This window comes from Suricata suricatta, chromosome 7 (assembly GCF_006229205.1).
Source record: "Suricata suricatta isolate VVHF042 chromosome 7, meerkat_22Aug2017_6uvM2_HiC, whole genome shotgun sequence".
Lineage (NCBI taxonomy): Eukaryota > Metazoa > Chordata > Mammalia > Carnivora > Herpestidae > Suricata > Suricata suricatta.
Window position 1 is genome coordinate 96,586,964 of NC_043706.1, and position 24,136 is coordinate 96,611,099.

At 36.6% G+C, this 24,136-nt stretch overlaps 2 protein-coding genes across 4 annotated transcripts in view; one reads left to right on the forward strand and one right to left on the reverse strand.

Annotated features, from left to right (window-relative positions):
* CCN6 (cellular communication network factor 6) overlaps positions 1-6,626 on the forward strand; it is a 16,248-nt gene extending 9,622 nt beyond the window's left edge. The window contains exons 3-5 of the mRNA XM_029945127.1: positions 1,519-1,761; positions 4,822-5,015; positions 6,115-6,626. Coding sequence (XP_029800987.1) covers positions 1,519-1,761; positions 4,822-5,015; positions 6,115-6,396 — 719 coding nt within the window. The 3' untranslated portion in view covers positions 6,397-6,626. The remainder of the gene's footprint in view (positions 1-1,518; positions 1,762-4,821; positions 5,016-6,114) is intronic.
* On the reverse strand, positions 4,359-24,096 carry TUBE1 (tubulin epsilon 1). Of its 3 annotated transcripts, XM_029945124.1 has the most exons (14): positions 24,004-24,096; positions 23,837-23,910; positions 23,168-23,220; positions 20,460-20,517; positions 17,789-17,904; positions 16,195-16,316; positions 13,852-14,039; positions 13,459-13,634; positions 12,472-12,612; positions 9,790-9,930; positions 8,824-8,998; positions 7,444-8,170; positions 6,273-6,390; positions 4,359-4,942 (listed from the first exon to the last, which is right to left on the reverse strand). In XM_029945124.1, the coding sequence occupies exons 1-12, from the start codon at positions 24,026-24,028 to the stop codon at positions 8,012-8,014; spliced, it is 1,428 nt and encodes a 475-aa protein (XP_029800984.1). In that variant the 5' UTR covers positions 24,029-24,096; the 3' UTR covers positions 4,359-4,942; positions 6,273-6,390; positions 7,444-8,011. The 3 variants fall into 3 exon arrangements, with proteins under 3 accessions (XP_029800984.1, XP_029800983.1, XP_029800986.1); XM_029945123.1 differs by having other exon boundaries at positions 6,273-8,170; XM_029945126.1 differs by lacking the exon at positions 9,790-9,930 and having other exon boundaries at positions 6,273-8,170.
* Between the last annotated feature and the right edge of the window lie 40 nt (positions 24,097-24,136).

The window sequence follows — 24,136 nt, forward strand, 5'->3', positions numbered from 1 at the left end:
CATTAATTAATACCAATGTCATGAGAAAAGTCTGCATATAGCTATAAAGATCTCGGTGGTAGATACAGATTTTCCAAAATTCTAATTTTTGCTTGAAAGCCTGGATTCCGTCACTGGCCAGAAAGTTGTTTTCCTTGAAGTGACAGACTCACTGTTGATTTTCAAGAAAATGTCTGCCAAATAAATACCTGAGTAATCATGGTTTATCTGTCAATCATTTCTTTAGAAGTGAAAAGTCTCACTAAAAAAGTGGCTTGGTTTAGCCCCAAATTCAAACAAGAGAATAGGAGCTTCTCCTCAAGATGATACAGTATCTACAGAAATGCTCTCTGTAGTACTTCCTACTTTGTCACACAGGATATTAGGAAGACATATATTTAGAGTTGAAGGGGGAGTGGGAGGGTGAAGGGAGGTGGTGGTGCTGGAGGAGGGCACTTATGGGGAAGAGCACTGGATGTTGTATGGAAACCAATTTGACAATAAACTATTTTAAAAAAAAGACATATGTTTGATGGTTAAGCTTTAATAAAATTAGTAATTTTTACTGTGTTATCAGGACATTAAGTAAAACTTTTTCCCCCTAAAGTACCTTTATGTACAAGTGCACTGGCAAGGAAAAACATAGTACCGACCTGTACGGTTTGACTCACGCTAAGGCTCCAACAGCAGTTTTAGCCACAAGTGCTTTTACGCCCTCAGCGCAAACACTGACATGGTGAAAAAAGTCAGGCACGTCTTCGTATTCTGACCTTGCGCATTCTCTGATCAGGCCTCATGTACTGCCAAGAGGTGCGAGGGGTCACACTTTTGAGAACCGTTGATCCAGGTCAAGAATACCTCTCAGAGGAGTGAAAGTTTCCTCCATTTCTCTTAACAACAAGAAAATTAGTCCCTGTATTTAAACAAATTATGATTTCTTCAGCCATTCATGTATCCTCATTTCCTACACATACATCCTTTGTTTTTAAATGTTTTTTATTTTATTTTTGAGAGAGAGAGAGAGACAGCATGAGCAGGGGAGGGTCAGAGAGAGAGGGAGACACAGAATCTGAAGCAGGCTCCAGGCTGAGCTAGCTGTCAGCACAGAGCCCGACGCGGGGCTCAAACCCACAAACGTGAGATCTGACCTGAGCCAAAGTTGGACACTCAACCGACTGAGCCACTCAGGCGCCCCCTACACATACATCCTTGCCTGTTGTTGGGACATCTGGGGAAACTTCAGGCTTAGCAGCCACCAACCCATCTCAGGCTCCCAATCATTGTCTCAGTGCTATACTCACACTGATCCTGACTTGGTCTTGATTCTGAAAGTGACCGATGGGAGCTGATAGCCTATAATACAATGAAAATGTCTAATTTTCACCTTTTATACATGTTTTGACAAAGTCCCAGATGGGGCCTAAGAAGCTGAGAACACTACTTCATAAAGGAGATAGGTATTACCTCTGTGATTTATAACTGGAAATCTGGATTATCAGTTATAGCTTCTTTGGTGATTTTGCTCTTCTCTCTTTTCAGATCTTGTAGCTGTGGGATGTGAGTTCAACAGGGTACATTATCACAATGGCCAAGTCTTCCAGCCCAATCCTCTGTTCAGCTGTCTCTGTGTGAGTGGGGCGATTGGATGCACACCTCTGTTCATACCAAAGCTGGCTGACAGTCGCTGCTCTGGGGCTGAAGGTGGGAAGAAGTCTGACCAACCAAACTGTGGCCTGGGACCGTTCCAACAACAGCTCTCAACGAGCTACAAAACAATGCCAGGTGCTTAGAGGCGTATTTATTTTTCATGTATGGCTTCCCATGATTTTTTCATGTTCCTTTTATGTACCGCAGGTACTCACTAAGTACTTATGGATTAGGGGTCAGTCTTGAGAGTGCGCCATTTTACTCAGTCTCTGCCTCAGACAGGTATATTCTAAGTATCTCTAAAGGAAACTTCATAATGTTTTAGATTTTTCCAGTAAAATATTTCAGTTTTTAAAAGCTCTGCTAGGTCAGGAAAACTCTTCTATGCCTCTGCTCATTCCCACTCAACCTCTTCTAAGGAAAACTGACCAAATACTGTTCACATGCACCCCGAGAGAAACTTTTACTTTTATTGTTATATTATGGGCAAGCCATGTGACCCATCCAGTTCCAAAAATTTTTAAAGGCAACTCTTGTATATGACAAAAGCAGAAATGGAAGCCTCCTTATTAAAAATATTTGAGAATCTATCTTGAATTTGTAAATATTTTTTCTAAAAATAGGAAAATGCTGACCTATGATTATCTTTCATTTAGTCTGAAAATGAAGCTCTACTATTACCAACCTCTCTCTAAATAAACACACGTACAGGAATTTTAAAGTAGGTTCCCCAGGTTATGTAGTCAGAAACCTGTAATGAGACTCTTCCTCATCGTGAGCACTTGGCCGTTTAGTTAGTGTCTGTATATTCATAAGCACTGTATTTTGGTCTGCCTTAAGTTAACATCTTGTTTAAGTGCCAGGACATTGTGGGGACAGGAGTTTCAAAATCACCAACAAGTGAAGCACAGATGAGGAAGGGCACAAAAGGGTCAGTATTTATGCCTCATTATTAACATCTCTGTGTTTTCACCCAGAAATCAAGAATATCTTTTTACTGATATTTGGAGCTTAGCCAATGAAAGGTGCCATGGGAATACAGAATATTTATATATGCTAAAAACTCCTACTAAATTCAGTTACATAATGTGGATATTTAATAAAAGCAACAATAGTCAGAGCAATGAATTTTAGATATTTAAAAAACTATCTATCTCTATGAAAGGAGCACTCTCAGAGAATTCCATTATGCCACTTAATTTGAAAATAATTGAACAGGTTGTGGTGAATTTGCATTTACCACACTTAGTTATTCAGCTAACAGCAGGGCACTACTAATGCTCTGAAACCTCTAAAATTATAAGCCAAACTGTTCTTTTTTTCCAAAATGTCCGGGAACAGTTGATTTTCTGAATTGGATCTGGGTGATTCAGTCTAAGTTCTTGGGACCCATGCGTGAACGTTGCTGGTGAGAGAATGCCCCAGGGCAGCAAGTGTCCACTAGTGAAGTCATCTGTGTCAAGTTCAGTCGAGGTCTCATCTGTGGAGACAAACCAGCTGCAGAGGATCACTGGGACCTGGTTGGAGGGGGTGTTACCTGGTCATTTCCAGTGGCTTGTTCTTTGCTACAAAAAAACGAGAAAATCTGCCACTGTGCTCTCTGGTAATTGAAACTACAGGCCTAGATATATTAGTGTATGTTCACTCTAAAGTCTTTCCTCTGTTTAACCGTGAAACTGTGTTTAGGGGCCCAAAGAGAAGCTTGGGTTTTAAAAGTAAGCACAGTGACAAACATACACTTTAAGGTATATTTGGGCATACTTGACTCCAGATGGCCTATGATTGGATTCTACCTTTTGCTTGTTCACAATGAAACATACTCAATGACCCCGTGCTTTTCTCACTGCTCACCAAATACTAAACTCTTACTGTAAAAGCTTATCTAGTCTTCTTGCTTCTTAATGAATGTTAAATTCCTGAACAGCAGCTCTTGGCTTAACTTCTTAAGGGGGTTATTGGTAATGTAATAATCTAACCTACCTTTATTTATTGCAGATGCGCGCCAGGCTTCTAATCTGCTTCCTGCACTGAGGTCTTTACACTGTTGCCTACCTTCCAGGTATCTTCAGGTTTCTGCTTCCTCTCCCTCAGTTCCTTGTGCAATTGCAACATCCTACTGTTAACAACACTGAAAGCAGTAAAGTATCACTTATCTGAAGACAGCACATATTACAAAGTGACTGATCTGCCCTATCAAGAAGGTAGTGGCGGGGAGAGGGGCATCTTTTCAGAGTTTAAAATTTGCATTTTGAAGTATGATAGCCAGAGTTTTGCTATAGTCGACTGCAGACTCAAATAACAACCTTATTCCAAGCATTCATTTTGGGATGCATATTAACCTTAAGGAAATGCTTTGAGACAATGAACTAAAATGTAGAAGCTCCCAGTGCTCTAGCAGAAGGTGGAAGAATGATCATGCACTCATTATATTCTCATTATTCACCCCTTCCCCACTCATCTGCTAGCCAGCAATCAGTGGAGGGGCCTCCATCTGTCCAGCAACTTACCTACCCACCCAGAGATCTAACCATTTTTTCCTTTGCCATGGATTTCTAGTAGGGATTTGAAATGGTCAGCCAATGGAAGGAATACCATGGGCCTCACCCATGGTAGCAATTAAGCTGAGTAAACAAAACAGATTACACATTTGCCACGACTTAGCATATGGTTATTCTGATCAGTTCAGTGTAATGTAGGGAATTTTCTAAAAGACTAGATTAAAACAAGTCAAGGAAAAGTAACGGGTTTTAATAGCTTATTCTCAAATATAACTTTTGTATTTTAGATTTTAACATGCCATGAAATTTAACATTAAGTCATCATTCTGATTAATACCTCGAATTTCTTAACCCTACTATATGTCTGTTTCATTTTTGAAAATAATATCCAGCAAGAGACAAGTAGTTTAGTAGTTAGAGGATGAGCTAAGCAGAAGCAAGTAGATACATTTACTCAGATTTTTCAAAGATAAATTATCTTTATTCTTCCTAAGAAACTGTACTGTAGTACAGTTGATTACAAGGTAATTTGGAAAGTAGGAAAAAGAATGAACTAGACTATAAGCTTGTTTTATTCTCAGTTACATTGCATAAAAGGAAAAGTTCTGATCTACTTACTATTAGCTTAAAAATAATTATTAAAAGTTATTTGAGTACATATATGTATACACATGTACTTTCCCCCCTTTTATTTTAGCTTATCGGAATCTCCCACTTATTTGGAAAAGAAAATGTCTTGTGCAAGCAACAAAGTGGTCCCCTTGCTCCAGAAGCTGTGGGATGGGAGTGTCCAACAGGGTGACCAATGAAAATAGCAACTGTGAAATGAGAAAAGAGAGAAGGCTGTGTTATATTCAACCCTGTGACAGTAATATATCAAAGAGAGTAAAGGTAAATTTTAATTAGATTTAGCTTCATTGTAATTCAATATTAAGAAACTCCTGAAAAGTGAGTGTTTTAGAGGGATAGATGGTGTGTGATTCTTATAAAAATAAAATCACCTCATTTTAACTCTTAAAACTATCTCAGAGGAAATCAAGTAATAATCTAACTGCATTTCTTGGGGAAAATTTTACCAAGCAGGGAGGTACTGTTAACCTATTGATTCTAGATACTCTAGTAGCTTAACGGTGTGGTCTTGATCAGCCTGATTTGTTGTGGTACACCCACTATGCATGTTTTCTTTTCTTTTTTTTTTTTTTTAAGTAAATCCTTTAAAAGAAAATAATCCTTTTTAGATTCTAACTTTTAAAAAAATATATTAATTTTACATTGTAGAACCAAAGCATTAGATAAAAGATTTTGATTGCTATATCATAATTATAAAAACATTATGAACATCAGAGAAGTTCTGATCTTGGTTATAGATCACCAACTTGGAGGGAGAAGCCACCATTTCCAAAATGCTCTGTGCTTATTAGATAAACTTGCCAAAGGACTATGATAAAATATTTACCCTGGAATTGTTTGGTATGACTAGAGCTGGTCCTACTTCTAGAACAAGGCAAGATGACTGTCTCAAGAGTAAGTTTTGGGAATGCTACAAAACCCTTCTCATCCCCAGGTTATTCCCTATCATATTAAAAAGTTGACAACTCAGTTTTAAAGGCATTAAGATATTTATTGATTCATTTATTCATCCACTCAAAACGAGTTGTATTAGGGAATTTGCTAAGCCTTAGATAAATAAACATTTAATAAGGGATGGCCCTTGATATTAAATAAGACGGAAATTTTCATTGTACAAATTGTGGAACTAAGTGAAGGGTGGAGAGCAAAAACACCACGGAGTGGGTCCTCTGATGGAGCAAGAGCAGGGAGGACAGGCCTCTGGGGAGGGGGTTGCAAACGTAGAAAGGAGAGTGCGGAGTCACTAGATAAAGAAATACTGTGCCCTGGAAATAATTATACCTGTGTGTTTGTGCTATAAAAATGTTCTGTATATAGTGTCACTTTTCTAATGGCTTCTTAATGTTATGTGCCTTTTCAGATCCCTACAGGAAAAACGTGCCAACCTACTTTCCAGCTCTTCAAAGCTGAAAAATTCGTCTTTTCTGGATGCTCAAGCACTCAGAGTTATAAACCCACTTTCTGTGGAGTATGCTTGGATAAGAGATGTTGTGTCCCTAACAAGTCTAAAATGATTACCATTCAATTCGACTGCCCAAATGAAGGGTCATTTCAATGGAAGATGCTGTGGATTACATCTTGTGTATGTCAGAGAAACTGCAGAGATCCAGGGGATATATTTTCTGAGCTCAAGATCCTATAAAACCAAATTTATATGGGAAAAGTGAAGTTCAGGTAATCATGTCATTACATCAGAAAATCAGAATGGTTTTAAAGGATGGCAAATCTACCTTATTGATTTGTAACAGTAAGAACACCTGCCCATTCTCATATGACTGTATTTAAGGCAACAGAAGCTTTTAAAAAGGTTTTCTTAAAGCTAAAAACCTTAAAAGTGAACTCTTTAAAATGTAAAATTATGAAATACACAGACACTTGGTTCCATCTACATATTCCATACTTAATGGAAAAATTATACAATTTACAAGAAAACATTTCATCCTATAAAGTAATCTGGAATACTTTGGTGATGATGTGTAAAAAGTTTACAACTTTTTAAAAATTGTTTTTTAAAACTTTTACGTGTACTTTGACAATGTAGCCTATGATCTCATCAGATGATAACCATTATTTGGTGAGCAAGATTCTAGGTTAATTATTAAATAGGAATAAGATTAAATGGTAAACATATTTATAGTTGCTATTGCCCTATCCTGAAGATGAGTTTATTAAGATTTCTTTTGGAAGGAGAAAATAGAACTTCTTGGGCCACTGTTGACAATTGCAGACAACTGTAATTTAAAAGTTTATATACCAAATACTGTAAAAAATTAAATTTCCAAGATAAAGATCAAGAGCAGTATCCTTACTATGAAAATGAAAGATCTTTAAGAATATAACACTTTAAAGAAAGCACACAATAGATTATTTTGGCTTGAAAATAAATTGTTCCTAAAATTTACTTCCTCAAATGACAAACCCATCTATGGATTTAAAATATAAATTATATTTAAAGATAAATTAATTTCAAAAACTATAGCTGGAGATTATAGTAACTGGAACAGTTTCACTAGACTATTACAGCCTTTTAATCAAAATTTGGGAGATATCAAGTTGAGTAATATTATGTGCTTATATAAATGGTGACAAGCAAAACCAATAATAAATAATACTGTTTAAAAACAAGGATATTGTTATTCAGCTGGTTTAATAAAAAGCATTATATTTAAAAATAACTTAATACAAATACCTGTTAAAATAAATGCAAATCTTGACTCTCTTCAGTGCAAACAAGTGGGTACACAAAGAAGAAACAAAACCTCTTTAATAGTTGTAATAAAACCTATCCCTAAAAAGTTAGTGGGTATTACACAGAAATATTTATATTGTGTTCTTCTATTACTTCTCATACTCACTTTTAAAGAATCAGGAGAATTTAACCAAAGTATGGAAAAATAAATTATAAATAAATATATAAAAATCTGTGTAAGATTTTTATTGAAGACATGATTACCATTGTTTGAATGCCTGAATGTGAAATTATAAATAAAGTAAAATGTTGAACTCTGTTTTCTCAATTTTAGAAAAGGGAACTTTCTGAGGACAATTGTTTGAAAGGCACTAGGACTTCACTAATGTCACACAACTGGTATCATCCATGAATTGTGCTGAAAGGAAAACCACTCTTTAAGACAAAAATGCTTTCTAACGTGAAAAGTGCAAACTAGGCTTTCTGAATCACAGAAGTTCTGAAACAGATAAAGTGCCAAAAAAAGGGAAATTCAGGAAAGTTAAAGGGGTACTTTGGGGTTTGTGTTTTAGACAGCTACGCTCAGCCTAGGCAGATCTTCCACAGGCGTGCCCAGGGTGGCGTCCAGCTGCTTATACTCCTCTATGAGCCCCGATACAGAGGACACGGCTTCTGCGAAACAGCTTTCCTCCATCCCTTCGATTTGTAGATAGTGATGAAGATGAGCCTATAAACAAACAATAATGGGTAATGTTGACCATTTTCAGGAAGCCTGAAATATAACTATATTATATATACTATAATTATATATACTTTATATTATACACATAAATATATATTACATATTATATAACTATATATAGTATAGTATAGATATAACTATATAACTATTCTAAAACATATTCTTTTTTTGTTTATTTTTGAAAGAGAAAAAGAGAGAGAGACAGAGCATGAAGTGAGGGAGGGGCAGAGAGAGAGGGAGACACAGAATCCGAAGCAGGCTCCAGGCTCTGAGCTGTCGGCACTGAGCCGGACGTGGGGCTGGAAGCCATGAACTGTGAGATCATGACCTGAGCCAAAGTCACACACGTAACCGACTGGGCCATCCAGGTGCCTCAAAACATAGATATACTTTATTAAAATAATAGTTCACTCAATTTTACAAGAGAAACCATTTTAAAAGAGAAACTCAAATCCTATAAACTCACGAGATTTCTCATGTAGATAGTCTGAGTAAACCTCTCCTCTTCACTATAATCAGTACAATGAACACAGCAGTCAGGAGTGCCCCTGATTTGTAATAGTGTAATTCACAAGAAAACATCTTAAATAGCCCAAATAAAAACATGTGGTTACACAAGTGTACTGATAATTAATTACCTTTTTCTTGTAGAGCCTCATGAATCGCTCTCTGAGTTCCATGAAGGTAGGCTTCACGCAGGTGTTATTTGCTAGCGCTAGTAATGAATGGGAATGGCCCACGGGAGGGACTGAACATAGGCTGGTCTTCCAGCCTTCTTGATTCCAGGAGATAAACTGCAGAGAAGGTTTTAATCTGAGACAGAAAAACTCAAAGGTGAGAATGAAGGTACTGAAAACAGCTGCCATATACGGCAATGGACAGTACTGACAGTAAATACCATTCTAATTGCTTAATACATAAGGTAAGCTATCTATTTTTTACTATTAGCAGTATCATGGTACAGTCTGACCATGAACTAAGGGACATTTAGTTAGGAGGACATAAAATCTGGGGAAGAAAAAGAAATGAAAGTATTACAATTTTCCTTACTTTGTAATTCAATAGTTTCCCTAAAAATAGATTGTCAAAAAATAGCAACACATAAACTTAGAAGCAGTGTAGTGGTAGTGGTGGTAATAAAACAACGATAGTTAAATTTTCTGAATACTCTCAGAAAAGAAAACATCTTGGGGCGCCTGGGCGGCTCAGTCAGTTAAGCATCCAACTTTGGCTCAGGTCATGATCTCACAGTTTGTGAATTTGAGCCCTGCGTTGGATTTTGTGCTGACAGCTCAGAGCCTGGAGACTGCTTCCGATTCTGTGTCTCCCCATCTCTCTCTCAAAAATAAATAAACATTAAAAAAACTTGAAAAAAAAAGAAAACATCTTGCATATCATTCACTATTCATAAATAACAATTTTGTACTATAATCCTTATTTTATATCTGAAAAAAAAGACAGACCAAGAGGGGCTAAGTAGTTTGCTCAAGGTCACACTTTAGTTAAGTGACAAATGCTAGAAGAGGAAGAGAGGCCATCTGAACTACCATGCTACACTGTCACTAGTGGTACATATAAATTACCATGTAAATATAAAATCAAACCTTTCAATGTTTCTGCGAAGATCTGAAACCTGTACATTTCCTCTAACCATAAGGGCACAGGCGAGGTAGAGACTGTGTTTGGGGTCAGCCCGAATTAGCTGGTGATCTTTACTAAAGGCATCTGAAAACATCTGATCCAACCTAGAACAACGGAAGAATCACTGTTTATGCCGAGTATTACTTCTATGTATAACTACAAAATGCAGGGACAGTCATCTACAGGTAAATAAACTTCAGACAAAGACATTCTAAATTTTCTCAAAGCAATCTTGATGAAAAATATGAAAAAAGAGGACATCTTTTATTCTTCATTTAAAGAGAGGAAGAAAAGGTGCTGACAAGTTTATATCTAACCATTCACAGCATCCTAGGTCCTTACTATAGCTCCAGTCTGGTTCTTAAATCCCACTTGCCTCAGTACAGATATGATGAGGTTCCTTATGTAACTCTGGCCAAGTTTCCGTACGCTGAATCTGCAGAATGTCTGGGAAGAGCTGCAGAAATCACAGTGTCACCTACTTATTCGACAGTTACCAAATGCCTACTACGTGCCAGGCATTATTTTGAGTGCAAGAGACTCAGGAGTGAACAATAACAAAAATTTCCTACTCTAATGGAGCTTACATTCTGTCTTGGTTATGTGACAGCAAGAACAGAAGGGTCCTTTAAGGAGTGAGCTATGGAGGATTCACCAATCTGCTACTCTGTTCAAAGCTGTGGTGTGTTACGTGAACTCGGGCAATTTTATGGAGTTAAGGAGACCCAGAAAAGGCTAAGGACCACCATACAACAAGTGGGCAAACTCACTCATGATTTATTTTCCGACACAAAATATAAAAACTAGTGAGGAGCTATTTGTAAGTCTGGGATACTTATCTTTATTTACATTAGAAATATGGAATTTCAAGAAACATACATGCTTCTCAGATGTGATTATTTTCATGTGATAAAAATGAGACTAGGTACAGAAATGACACTAATAAATGGTACAACAAAAACCTTTCTCACTTGTTTAGAAACTGCTGATAAGAAATTAAAGAATTTTAAAACTATGACTTTCAATAGCACAATTTTAAAACATTTTATCACTTTACTCAGGAACAAATGTGTTTATGTGCTGATACGGCATTCTCTGAAATATCGACGGTACGGCGGGAAAAGAGAGCACTGAGGTAGAAAGAATGCAGCGACAAGCTCTTTAAGAGTCTAAAACCCTTGAAGTCCCTTATACATCTTCACAAACACGTTTTAATTAAAAATAAACCTTTGTAACAAATTATATGAATAAAAATGTTGAAATAGTATTTTTTAAAATCAAAATGTGCCAAAAAGCAGGAGTACAAGAAATTTAATTGGCCTTGAAACATTCAGGTGGAAGGACCAAGTCCACCATTTTCTCCTTTATGCTGTGCTGACATGTCAACATGCCTGGATTATAACTTTGTATAATAAATAGTTTAGTATGAATTTATATTTTATGTGTCCCCATTAAAGATGCATGTTTTATTTAAACACATGAATTTTTAATATGTTGGGCTGATAAAAACAGTGAATATTTAATGAATGGTCACCATGTTCTATATTCTATGCAAGTCGCTCAAGTCAAGGTCATCAGCATCCTGTGCAGAAGGTTAGCTGGCATAACCGGGTATTTGTTACCAGTTAAGTAAAAGTTAGTGAAGATCACGGTGACATCCCTGCAGTGCAGAATTGTTATTTTGCCAAAACTTAAACTATAAAAAATAAGATCACTGTGACATCCCCACAGTGTAGAATTGTTATTTTGCCAAAACTTAAACTATAAAAAACGTAATCTAGTTTTTACTTTATAATTTACACACTATCCTCTTACGGAGTGTGACAGGACCTTTCCCTTAACTGTGGAGGCCAGTTGGACCTTTTCAAGCTCGTTATCACTGAATATGCTCTTGAGTATTTTTCAACTACATTTTTTTGTTAAGTAGGCTCTTAAGTTTTATGCTTATAAATGACACACACTGACAAAACAAGGTGTTCTGGAAATGATATATAACAGCTACCATAAACCATAACATTGGAAAGCCTAGTTCTATGGTGCTAGGCTGCGATGTAGAGCTTTAACGGACACGCTTAATATGCCCAAGAAGCGAATGAGATAGGTGCGTGGATTCTCATTTTTACAGATGAGAAAAACGAAAAGAAAGTTTGTCACTTGCCCAAGGTCTTGTAGCTAGTGACATAATTAGCATTCAGACTCAGTAAGTCAGACTTCAATAAAAACCATATCTTTATTAATTTCATTAGCTTAAAAATTTAGATTTAATTTCCAATAGTTTAATACTGACTTTTTAAAAAGTTTATTTATTTTGAGAGCGTGGAGGAGGGGCAGAGAGAAAGAGGGGAGAGGGAATCCTAAGCTGGCTCCGAACTGTCAGCACAGAGCGCAATGTGGGGCTCAAGCCCATGAACTGTGATCTGAGCTGAAGTCAGGAGCCTGAGGCATAACCGGTTGAGCCACCTGGGTGCCCCTTAATATTGACTTTTAATCAATGACTTATAAATAAAGAAGAATTCAAGTCATGAAAAAAACGGTTGTCATCAACTGTAAATGATATGAAGAAATACCCAGTTATTACAAACTTTAAAAAAAAAAAAAAGTAATTCAAATTATCAAGTAACTGAAATAAAATCACTACACCTTACCTTCGGGTAGGAATGTTAACATCCGCCAGTGTGTATAGAGGTGTTAGGCTTGACACGAGATAATGCAATTGAGGAAAAGGAACTAAATTCATGCTGATTTCATTAAGATCCATATTAAGGGACCCTTCAAACCTTGCAGAGCTAAAAAATTAACATTAAAGCAAGAGAAGAAAATTAATTTAAAGATTTTATACTTTGAATGTGGCTTAATTAACTCAGCAGGCATTCTTAAATCCTTTTGTACATTGTTCTTCAGTTAGGAAATATATGCTATTTTTGTTCATGTATTAGTGACATTTAATATCATGAATATCATATACAAAGGTAATTAAAATATAACAGACATGTATAGCAATTCTGATTTGTGGATTATATGATGTATAACCAAAACACTGTTATGCTGCACATTACATACACAAAAATATCTTACTTAAAACAAGCTTTAGATTGAGTTAAACATATACAGGTCAATAATTATTTAATTATCCAATAAATTTTACTAAATCCCTCAAGAGTTTGCTTAATGTGCTCTATAATTTGGAATATATTAATGCCAAAGCCATCTATCTTCTAGATTTAAGTCAAGGAAATATTCTGGACCAGCTAATGAATGAGAGGTAGCTGGTTTAAAAGATGAAGATATTCTTTTATCTTCTTTTATCTAACCAAGTTCTCAAGTGTCTCTGTCACCTTTTTTTTCCATTTGATACCTATTAATATTCTATAGAATATATACATTCTATTCTATACATTATATATTAATACATCCTATACAATGTAACTGAGGAAATGCTGCTTTGGAGCCATAGAAATTAAAATTCTGGTCGATCACTCCATGATCTGAAAATACCAGACAAAATAAAATAAAAAGAAGCTCTTATGACCTAGGAAAACTAAAAACTGCTACTACAACAATGCTACTGCAAGCCTCATCAGAAGCAAAGGAAGTTTGTCAACTGTCCTCAAGTCTACTGTCAACGGGATTACCTGGTTAGGTTCAGGAGCAAATTTGCCACGATGTTGTTCATCCCATCAAAGGGCTTCTGGTGCTGCTTTTTCAAAGCCTCAGCACTCGAAGTAACCAGACTTTTTGGCTTTACAGTTGTACCCAACTTTCCAGAATTCACCATGAGGTCAATTTTGCTAATGATGTCAAATAAAGACTTTTAAAGGAAAAATATCGGGAGAGAAGTTATTAAGTGTGGACAGAGATGACATTCTACCAGGAAGAAAAGAAGAGAAAGAAAAACAATTTATACTTATTTTTCCTCTTAGATGGGAAGGCTGAAAGGTGAAGACAGTATGTCATATGCACACATATGCATGACACATGACTGAATGTATACACGATACACCCACAAGTTACAGGACATTTCTTACTTGGTTGTCAATGGGCAACACACAGTCTGCATGCTCATTAAGTTCCTTCATGGCCAAGATGCTATTGTAAGGCGAGGTTATGACATCATCCTCACCAGAAGGATAGACTGAAGTCACGAATCGGTATACTTCTGGGAATTCATCCTCTAGCACCTTTAAGAGGAATGTGCCAAGTCCAGATCCTGTTCCTAAGGATTCAAATTGCAAAAAAAGAAAACAAAACCCAGCATAAATGATTCAGAATACAATTATGAGGAATTTGGAACTTTTTTTTTATTTGTAGAAACATATATTAAAAACCAGAGCCATTTTAGAGAAGACAGTTTTAATTCCATTAAAAAAATTTAAAAACCATATAAATATATACATACATATAAAACCCATAAACAAAATGAAAAAGGCAAACTAAGAAAAAATTTCCAACACATATGATGAAGGACTAAATTTCTTTAATAAAGAGGTCTCACAAGTCAACAACCAAAAAACAATGAATAATAGAAAAATCAGCAAAGTATGTAAATACGTAATTCATAATAAATCAATCAGTGAATAGATATGAATGTGCTTAACCTTTCTTTTTATCAAAGCCATCCAAATTAAAGCAATCTAATTTTGAATATATTAGACAGATTTAGGTCTTTTTAAAATTTTTTTTCTTTTTTTTTGAGAGACAGAGAGAGACAGTGTGAGCAGGGGAGGGTCAGAGAGAGAGGGAGACACAGAATCTGAAGCAGGCTCTAGGTTCTGAACTCTGAACTGTCAGCAAAGAACCCTACACGGGGCTCGAACCCATGAATTGTGAGATCATGACCTGAGCCAAAGCCGGACACTTAAGCTCAGTGACTGAGCCACCCAGGCACCCCAGATTTAGGTCTTCTTAATGCTCAGTGCTGGTAATAGCGTGGGGAAATAAAAACTTGTATAAATTATTGCTAATGATATGGATTGGTGAAATAATGTAGGAAGGTATTTATTAATATGAATCAAAATTTAAAACGTTCATATTCTTTGGTCCCACCTTCCTTTTGGGAATATTACCTACAGCTAGAGAGGCACGAATGAGCAGAAATGTCTGTAACTAGATAGTCAACTGAGGACTGTCATAACTGAACAGCATAAAATTAACACCTACTAATGAGAAATGGACTTTAAAAAATTATTTTATTAACATGATTGAATTCTATGAGACAGATGATATTAAAAGACATCTGGGAAAGACAAAGTGAGAAAATTAGAGTAATAAGCATCTCATGATCTTGTTTCTGTGAAACTATGCACACACGTAACAGGTATAAAAATATCTGGAAGGACAGACACTGGCAAACTTGATTACCTGTGAGGAGACTAGGAGTTAGATGTGAGAGACTATTTTTATCCTTCACTACTATTTATTTTTGCCAGTAAATTATGAATAAAGTATAATCTGAGATTTTGAATAATAGAAGGATTTAAAAAGGCACTATAATGAAATATAAATCAAATTTTTTAATTTGATTGTAGGTTAATTATACTAGTACAGAGAAAATTTGTTTCTTAATTCAGTGATTATGATGGTCCTCTAAAGGCATAATTTACATAGCAATTATAATTTTAATTTTAAAATGCTATCATACTGCATAATAGATATGTATAAAAATCAATTTATATAACCTGTTGAATATAAAATCTTAATATTAGCTTGGAGAAAAAGAGCATCATGGCAAATTTTTCTTTTAAAATTCGCTAATCCTATTTGAAATTAGCAAAATACAGTATGTTTCTAGTTCACGGTACAGAGAAGCAAACTAGTTCATTTGCAAAGCATAGGCAGGCTTTCCTGGGAAAAGAAAGCAAGCAGATCATTTATTATAGACCCAGGTAATTACAGTGTAAGGAATGATTTAAAGGAGCTGATGAAAGGATTTCTTTTATTTATGTCTCCTACTGGAAACAAGAAAGGTTTGAAGGTAGTTGAAGAATACAGACATTTTTCAGTCAGAAATGCTTAGCTCTAGTTAGGATACGAGACTGCACAAGCAAACCCTTGAGAGAAAGTCAGCATGCCCAGGAAGCCAAATATACTGAAATGTGGTTGGAAATTTTGTAAAAGAAACTAAAGATAGAAAAAAAAAAATTCAGATTCAGTTCTACTGACTCCTAAAAGGCTTAAATTAAAAATAAACGGTAATAGCAACAAAATCTGACAAAAATCTAAAACAAAAAGCAGTTATGTGCGTACTCATTAACACAGTATTCAAAGTTCTACCTTTATTAAGCACATGTTTGAAAACATACTTCAGTCTGCAAAATGAGTTTCCACGTACACTTTCATGTTATTACAGGGAAATGAGTGAATAACTTTACCTCCTCCCATGGAATGTATGATGAAAAAACACTGTAAACAATCACAGTGTTCTGCCGACTTTCTGAGTTTCTCTAAAATCTGTTCTTGATAAAGGCTGCCAAACACTTTGTGACCCACAGCCCTGAAAAAAAAAGATACAAATTACAAAATCATGATGGCATTTATTATTTCAAGATTTTATTATTTCTCACCTAAATGAAAAGATTATAGAAAAAGTTGAAAAAGTCATTTTACTATATTAATTCTTATTTTCATATCAATAAATCATATTATATTTCAGAGACACTAGGTAGAAAATGTGCCAAATCTATCTATAATCCTCAAATATCCTGACAAAAATAGCTTATTATCAGTGGATATTAAACTATGGTTTTCTAGATCTATCTTCGTTTTTTGTCTTTAGGCATAATTGTAAGAATTTATTTACATAGCTATTTCTCATCTCCATTTAAAAGAAACTCTGATGCAGTAAATTTTATATATTAAAAAGCAGAACGTAGTCAACTAGAATGTTAAAAATAAAAAATTTTGAACATCTTGGTTTAATATGTGAGGAAACATAAGTCATCTCATGTTATTAAATGAACTGGCACACAAAAGAAAACTGATACTCATGACTCTGGAAGCCTTTTTGGTTAATCAGATTTGTAAGTAGCACTGTGATACATTAAAAATGATTAAATGACTAAAAAATGAATGAATGGGTTTCCCACAAGATCTATCAGGCTGTGTAACTAAAAAATTACAAAATTACACAATAATTAGTGGAAAGCCAGTTAAGTGGGCATGTGAATTCATTTAGTGACAGGTTCTCCCCAAAGGAGTCTCTAAGAACACAAAATGTAAATTCACACTTTAAAGTTTTATTTATTCAAGTAATTTCTGCACCCAACATGGGGCTCAAGCTTAGGACCCACAGATCAAGAATTACACACTCTTCTGAAAGAGCCAGCCAGGTGCCCCGTAATTATACATCGTTACACATTAGGGACTTGAGGGATTGATGTAAATAGATAAAATAATAAATACCACACTTGCAAATAACAAGGAGCTACTTGATTTTTAAAAAGCAGCAAAACAGTCTCAAGGTAAACTATTAAATGAGCGTTGTTGAAGCTTTTTACTCCATTAAGGAGAACAGCCCGTTACATATTTAAGAGCTAAACAGCTTTGGGCTGAGTCTAACGCTGGGACACTGGCCTGCCTTGCACGTCTTATCAATCCTAGTAAATCTGACCAACTGAGAACTCGATAGAGTCAAATAATATAGGTAAGAGAAGAGTTTCTAAAAATACTTAAATGTTTATCACTATTTAGTATTATTTAAGAATCAAGCTACAACAAGGAGTTTGGTAAATCAATATTTCCTGGTTTTTTTCTTAAAGAAACGAGAGAGAACTCTGATGCAGGTGACTTTTAAGGACTGAGAAACACTGTCATTTATCAAGGAAGAGACGATGGGCTGAGAAGCCTGGAGGCAGGGACAGCGGCTCAGCTCTTGCCCTCATGCCAGCAGGACCTAGGAGAATGAAGGAACGACTGTTCACTTTTTTTCTAGACGACATTCAATTTTTACACACAGCGCATTCTCACCAATTATTCCCTGAGCCAGAAATATCAGTGATGAGCTGCTTGTTATCAAACACATCTCTCAACGGTCCCTGAAGGATTTCATTCACTACCCCTTCCTCCATGTCAATCAAGACAGCCTGAGAAAGAGAAATAAAGTTTAATTAGCACACTCTTCTTTAGAGCAACTCTGGACATGAATTTATGAGCTAAAAGTTGCATTGTTCTTGTTACAGTTTAAGCTTAATTGAATCTTTGAATCTTTAGGTAGACTCTGTTACAAGAATGAAAAAGTAATTTCACTCTGCCCAGGAGGTGGAATACAATGAAAAGATGGATTCTGAACTCTTATCCTACTCCAGAATACCACATGGGGGGAAAAAAAGGAACTGAATAATCCCCTCAACTGATTTTCTAACAATTCTTTTATTCATGTGCCGATGTGACTGTAAACGTTTTGAGAACAAGGACTCTGAAATTTAACAGGTGCCCTAACTGGAAACAAATTCTCAGTAAACGCAGGGTACATTAGTGCCTCTCTGCTCCAAGCAACCATGCTGCTCTTCACGAGTCACAGCCCCAAAGTGTCCAATTCAAATCAGTAAACTTACTATTATGTGCAAACCAAGGCACTGGATCGTTGTCAAAGATGACAACAGGGCCCCTACGCCCAAGGAAACCTAATTTATTACCACACACGTTATTGACATGGGAGATAACCTCTATTCCTTGGAGGAAAATGAGAATACAAAACATAAGATTAACTATGAAAAGAAACACAGAGAAGATTGGAGGAAAATATAGCAAAATGTAAGCAGGGATGGCAGAAGAATTATATAATCCCTACCCTTGCTGTTTTGTACTTCCCACATTTTCTACACTGCAGAAGATGAGTAAAAAAGAAAACAGTTAAATAAATTAAAAAGCTAAAAAAATATGAAATAACCTAAGGACACACTATAAAGCTATTAACTCTGATTCAGTGTCACAGAGAAAGTGCTTGGTTTATGGGCTTTTTTTCCAGTTCTTGTGACCCTGCACGGTTCAGCACTTACTACATGCCACTGTTCTAAGTGCTCTGCACATATCACCGTTTGATCCTCACAACCTTATGCGTAGGTAACTATAGTTGCCATCACTTAACACACGATTAAAACCGCGGCCTAGGAAAGCTAAATACCTTTAACCCAGCTAGTAAGTGCTGGAGCACAGAATCAAACCCGGTTAGCCTGGGTGCAGAATCTTTAGTCTTCCCCACCCAACTCCATGCTCTACTATCATATTGACAGGAGACAGTCAAGTTCAATATTTATGTAGTACTAACCACTATGAAGTTAGCAACTTATGCCCATTTAAATTCTGTGAATTAAATTGTGTAGTTAATTAACTATGCTACTATGAGCAAGCAATTAAAAAAATTATCTTATACAGTATATCAGAAATATATTTCTAGTTGTATAATAGTGTATCACAGCAGTATATTAGAAAGACTATACAATAATTGTGTATCGCAAATGCGCTCTTTTGTATTCAGCAAGCAATATACGTATGCTTTATGTATACTGGACTAAATAGGGTTATTTACTGGTAATTTAGGGATTTTCTAGATATTTTACGATGATATGCACTTTTTACCTTACATGTTGACTTTCACACCAATCGACCACATAAGAGACACTTCACTGTTGGGGCAAACCTTAGTGTACTATAAGTTGTGCAGGATTACAAAAAGAAAAAAAAATTAGCTTATAATGGCCTTGTTCCAAAATAGACTTTAAGATCATTGCCTCAGTTACCTTTCATTCTGACAAAGGAAGCAACATGCAGAATACATAGTGACATTCAAGCACCTCTGGAAGTCAGTTTTGATAGAATCAGCACAAATCCTTCCATAGCACCTAAACTGCCTTTCTTTTTTGTTACAAAATAATTCATCACCAAGTGGAAAAAGCAGTTTGATGTAGACAAATAATCACAGAAGAGAAGTGTTGCTGGAATGAGATTAAGACTAAATATGGGCTACGGACTCGAAGCATTTTTGTTGAAGAGGTCTTACACGGTTGTGGTATTCACTACAACGTGGCTGGACCCACACTTTTGTTGGGCATAGTAATTCTGAAGCAAAGACATCTTCCATGATCTTCAAATGAAAAATTAACCTGCGTGAATATGTGTTTCACGCTTAGAGTTAAGAAAATTCCTTTTGTTATCATTTATCTAGATGTAGATCTCCCCTGAAACATTCACATGCAAAAAAAATGCTAAATATGCAGTGTTTTTACTTAAAGCACAAAACTTTCCCCCTAAAGTTTCAGGTAGACATGAATGTCTGCTTATTTACATTAAAATGTGACTTTTAATTTTTTTTAATGTTTAATCATTTTTGAGAGAGAGACAATGAGTGTGAGCAGGGGAGGGGCAGAGAGAGAGGACGCACAGAATCCGAAGAAGGCTCCAGGCCCTGAGCTAGCTGTCAGCACAGAGCTCCACACATGTGGCTCAAACTCACAGACCACAACAAGACCATGACCTGAGCCAAGGTCGGTGGTTCAACTGACTGAGCCACCCAGGCGCTCCAGTCAATACTTTTTTTAATTTGCAAAGTTAAATTAAAATTTTATTCTCATGATAGTTACAAAAGTATAGTTATTTTAAAAACACATGCAATATAAGAATCCAAGCATATAGATCTTACTCGCGCTTTCAAAGAACAAATTTTCCCCTTGGAAATACTGCCACCATCACCAACCACTCTGAAAGATAAGAAAATGAAAAAAGGTCATGAGATCTTCCAAAGCTAATACTGCTATTAGATAAGAGAGCTAACTCCCATTTGTATAATAAAGCTACTTATAGCCCAGTGGGACAGACACAAAAGGCAACAGGGAAGATGCCATTCCTATTCCTCTCCCTTGCCTACCCTTCTATTAGGCTGAAAAATGAGGTACTTTTTCCCCTGGCTTTCTTTATAGTTAGGGCTGGCCATGTGATCCAGTCCTGAATGAAATAAATAGGATGTATGCTGGGAAGCTTTTCTGATACAGAGAACCCAATGCCAAGTCCTCCTTTTTCCCATGTTGAACATGAATATAGATGCGTGGAGTGGAGGCTGCTGCTTTATAATTATGAAATAATAAATATGAGGACAAGAAGCCAGCACAATAGGAACAATGAAGTGACAGTGCCCCGGTCTTTAAGGCACTTCTCCAAGCCTAGATCATCTGATATCCAGATTTCTTTGTATGAGATAACTGGATACTTTTACTGCTTAAGCCACCAGTTACATTATCACTGTATCTCTAAGGCTGTTCCTAGAATTTCATGTTGAACAAAAGTTACTCAAGTAACTACATCTGTGACCAAACATGCGATACAAGTAGATATAGCTTACAAGAAGACAGAAAGGAAAGTTGAATTGAGCACAGATGCTGCTGTAGGTAGAGCTGGTAAACGGTGGTCCTTGGGCCAACTCTGATGAGCTGCTTATGTTCCTAAATAAAGTTTTATTCAAACACAGTCTTTCTCATTTGCTTATGCACTAGGAAGCTATACCTCCATTTCCGCTACAACAGCAGAGACAAACCAATGTGACACAGAGCTTACGGTCTGCAAATCCTAAAATATTTACTACCTGGTCCTTTACAGAAACAGTTTGTTAACCCCTAGTATAGGTAAATTCCTAGGATGCTATTAAAAAGGCATGGTCATTTCCTTAAATAGATATAGAAGTGTATACAAATATGTGATCTTGTTTTTGAAAGAGTTTTTTGTACTCATGTAGAACAGTTGCTCCCAAGTGATGACAGTATATAGAATAGTAAGATACCAAGACTCGGCTCCCCTTTTTGGAGAAACTAGGGATTGGGGAAATAATGCTTTCAGGTTAAATTATAAAAGAGTTCTACATAAGAATACAGTTATATAGCCAATTATTAAGAAGAGCTGCTAGACTGAGTCTCAACTAAGAGTCGAAAAAAAAATTTTTTTTTAAATTTACTTTTGAGAGAGAGGGTGCCAGCAGGGGAGGGGCAGAGAGAGGGACAGAGGATCCAAAGCCTACTCTGCGCTGACAGGCCGGCAGCAGTGAGCCTGATGCAGAGCTCGAACTCACGAACTGCGAGATCATGACCCAAGTCAAAAAGTCAGATGCTCAACCGACTGAGCTACCCAGGCATCCCTCAACTAAGAAATACTTAGTGAAAGGATTGGCCATCAAGAGTGGAGGGCATGAGAGTGGAAATTTAGTTAGAAGCATGTAAAAGGGAGCATTACAAAGGTAAATTTTAGTCTTTTAATAGTATTTGGGGAAAAGGATGTTCTAGAATCTAGTTCTAGATTCTGGGGAATCTAGATGACAGATATTTCCACATAATAAAAATAAATGACACCAGCCATTAAGGTAATACACCTAACTTCCCTTGGTCTGACTGCCTGGTCACCAAGCAACCTTCCATTTAGGTAGATTTCCTCTAGATGAGAATGCATTTTTGAAGGTAAAGGAAGATCTAGTGCTCTTGAGTTAAGGTCCCTACTGTCTACTACTACACTGGCCTGTGTTCTAATGTCCCATTCTTTCTGAGTTTGGTTTATCTAACTATGCTGGAGAGCAATGGACTTATTCTCAAGATGTCAACAAGTTTTCTAAGTTTGCAAGCCTGAGGGTCAGACTCTGGAATTCACCAGGGAAGTGAGAACTAATTAGCTTTCCCTAGGAGAAAACTACCTCAAATACCCAGCAAATTAATTCAAACTAGAACTAGAATGTTTACTGAATTAGATAAAGATGGATATTCACTATATATTTTTCAGTTCAAGTCCAGCACAGTTGAAGTATTTTGAAAACGCACACTCTTATGATTAAACATTAAAACCTTATGGACATACCTTGAATATCAACATTACTCTTTCAAATAAAAGATACTTATATAGATTCTTTATTAAATAAACAAAAGTAATTTGACAATTGCTTTTCTTCTTTTTAGCACATTCTATTCATAGAGCAAACTATTCCTGACTACAAATAATATCACAGAAAGGAAAAAAAAAATACACTTTTCCTTCAAAAGTTAGCCATTCTTGAATGTATTAAAAAGATACGCTGAGGGAAATTTTCAGCAGTCCTTCAGTTAAACCTTATTTCAAGGTTATGTTAAAAGAAGGCACACTCAAGGTTCTTTTTGTTCCTTAATTTGGCCTTAAAAAGAAACCTATCTTGCTCTGCAGAATAATATGAGAAATATTAATGATGTGGGAATAATAATGAGAAAAAAATGCTTTCAATAATGAGAAAAACAAAAAACTTTTTTACAGCTATCAACTATTTTATTACCCTTTGATGGATTCTCTCCCAATCTGATGACATGAAAAGGATCATGCGAGGTGATAGACTTAATCCCAACTTACCTGGTATCCACATTTCTAAAGAAGCTGCTTATTGCCTCGTCATAAATTCCTTTCTGAAAAGAAAAAAATATATATTTATAGCATTTGATTCAGTTTTGCTTCTTTCCCAAATGAAAGCCTTTCGATTTAATATTCTCACAATACTGTAAAGGCTGATATTTGGCTATGACAACAATAAGAAAAATACAAGTTACCATAAAATACACTGATTCTTCCTCCCTGAAAAGTAAATGCCATAGGATCTGTGGGTTAAGTTTAGCAGAGGGCGCTGAAGAAAGGAGCCCCATAGGACTGGAGAACAGGTGGCTTTCAAAGAGAGTTTTCTCTGGATTTCTGGTGATCATTTTAAAGTTGACTGAATTAAGGAATATAATACGACACGCTGCCAATTTTACAAAGTACTTCCTCAATATTATCTCATTGCTCTTCAAAAGAATTCTGATACAAATGAGACCCTGAGAATCGGGAGACTTAAGACTTAAGGCATTCGGCCAAGGTTTGGTCTGGGTCTGACGCCAATAAACGCTGAAAAACCAGTTTGTTCTCTCCTGAGGAGACCCCCATACAACTTGTATCAGTAAGATAAAAGCTCAAGTGGGCTAATCCTGGCTTGGTTGCTGGGCGAGCCTCGGTGACAGGCGAGGGGTCTCCGGGCGGCTGGGCCGGTACCTGGTTGACCGCGGCGTGCTCCCTGAGAGCCAGATCCCAGAAGCAGCAGCCGATCTGGTTTCCGCACTGGCCGACTGCGATCAGCGAGAGGAGGGAAAAAGAGTAGCCATTAGGAACAGGCCGGTCGGCTGCGAGCGACAAGGTGCCCACCCGCCCCTGCAGCTCACCCTGTACGACCACCGACTGGGTCATGCTGCGGCGCAGCCGGACCTCAGCACTCGGGAGCGCGCGTCCACTTTCGTACTCCCCGCCCCGCCCACGAGCTGCGCGCCCCGAGGGGCGGGGCAGCCGTAAGTGACG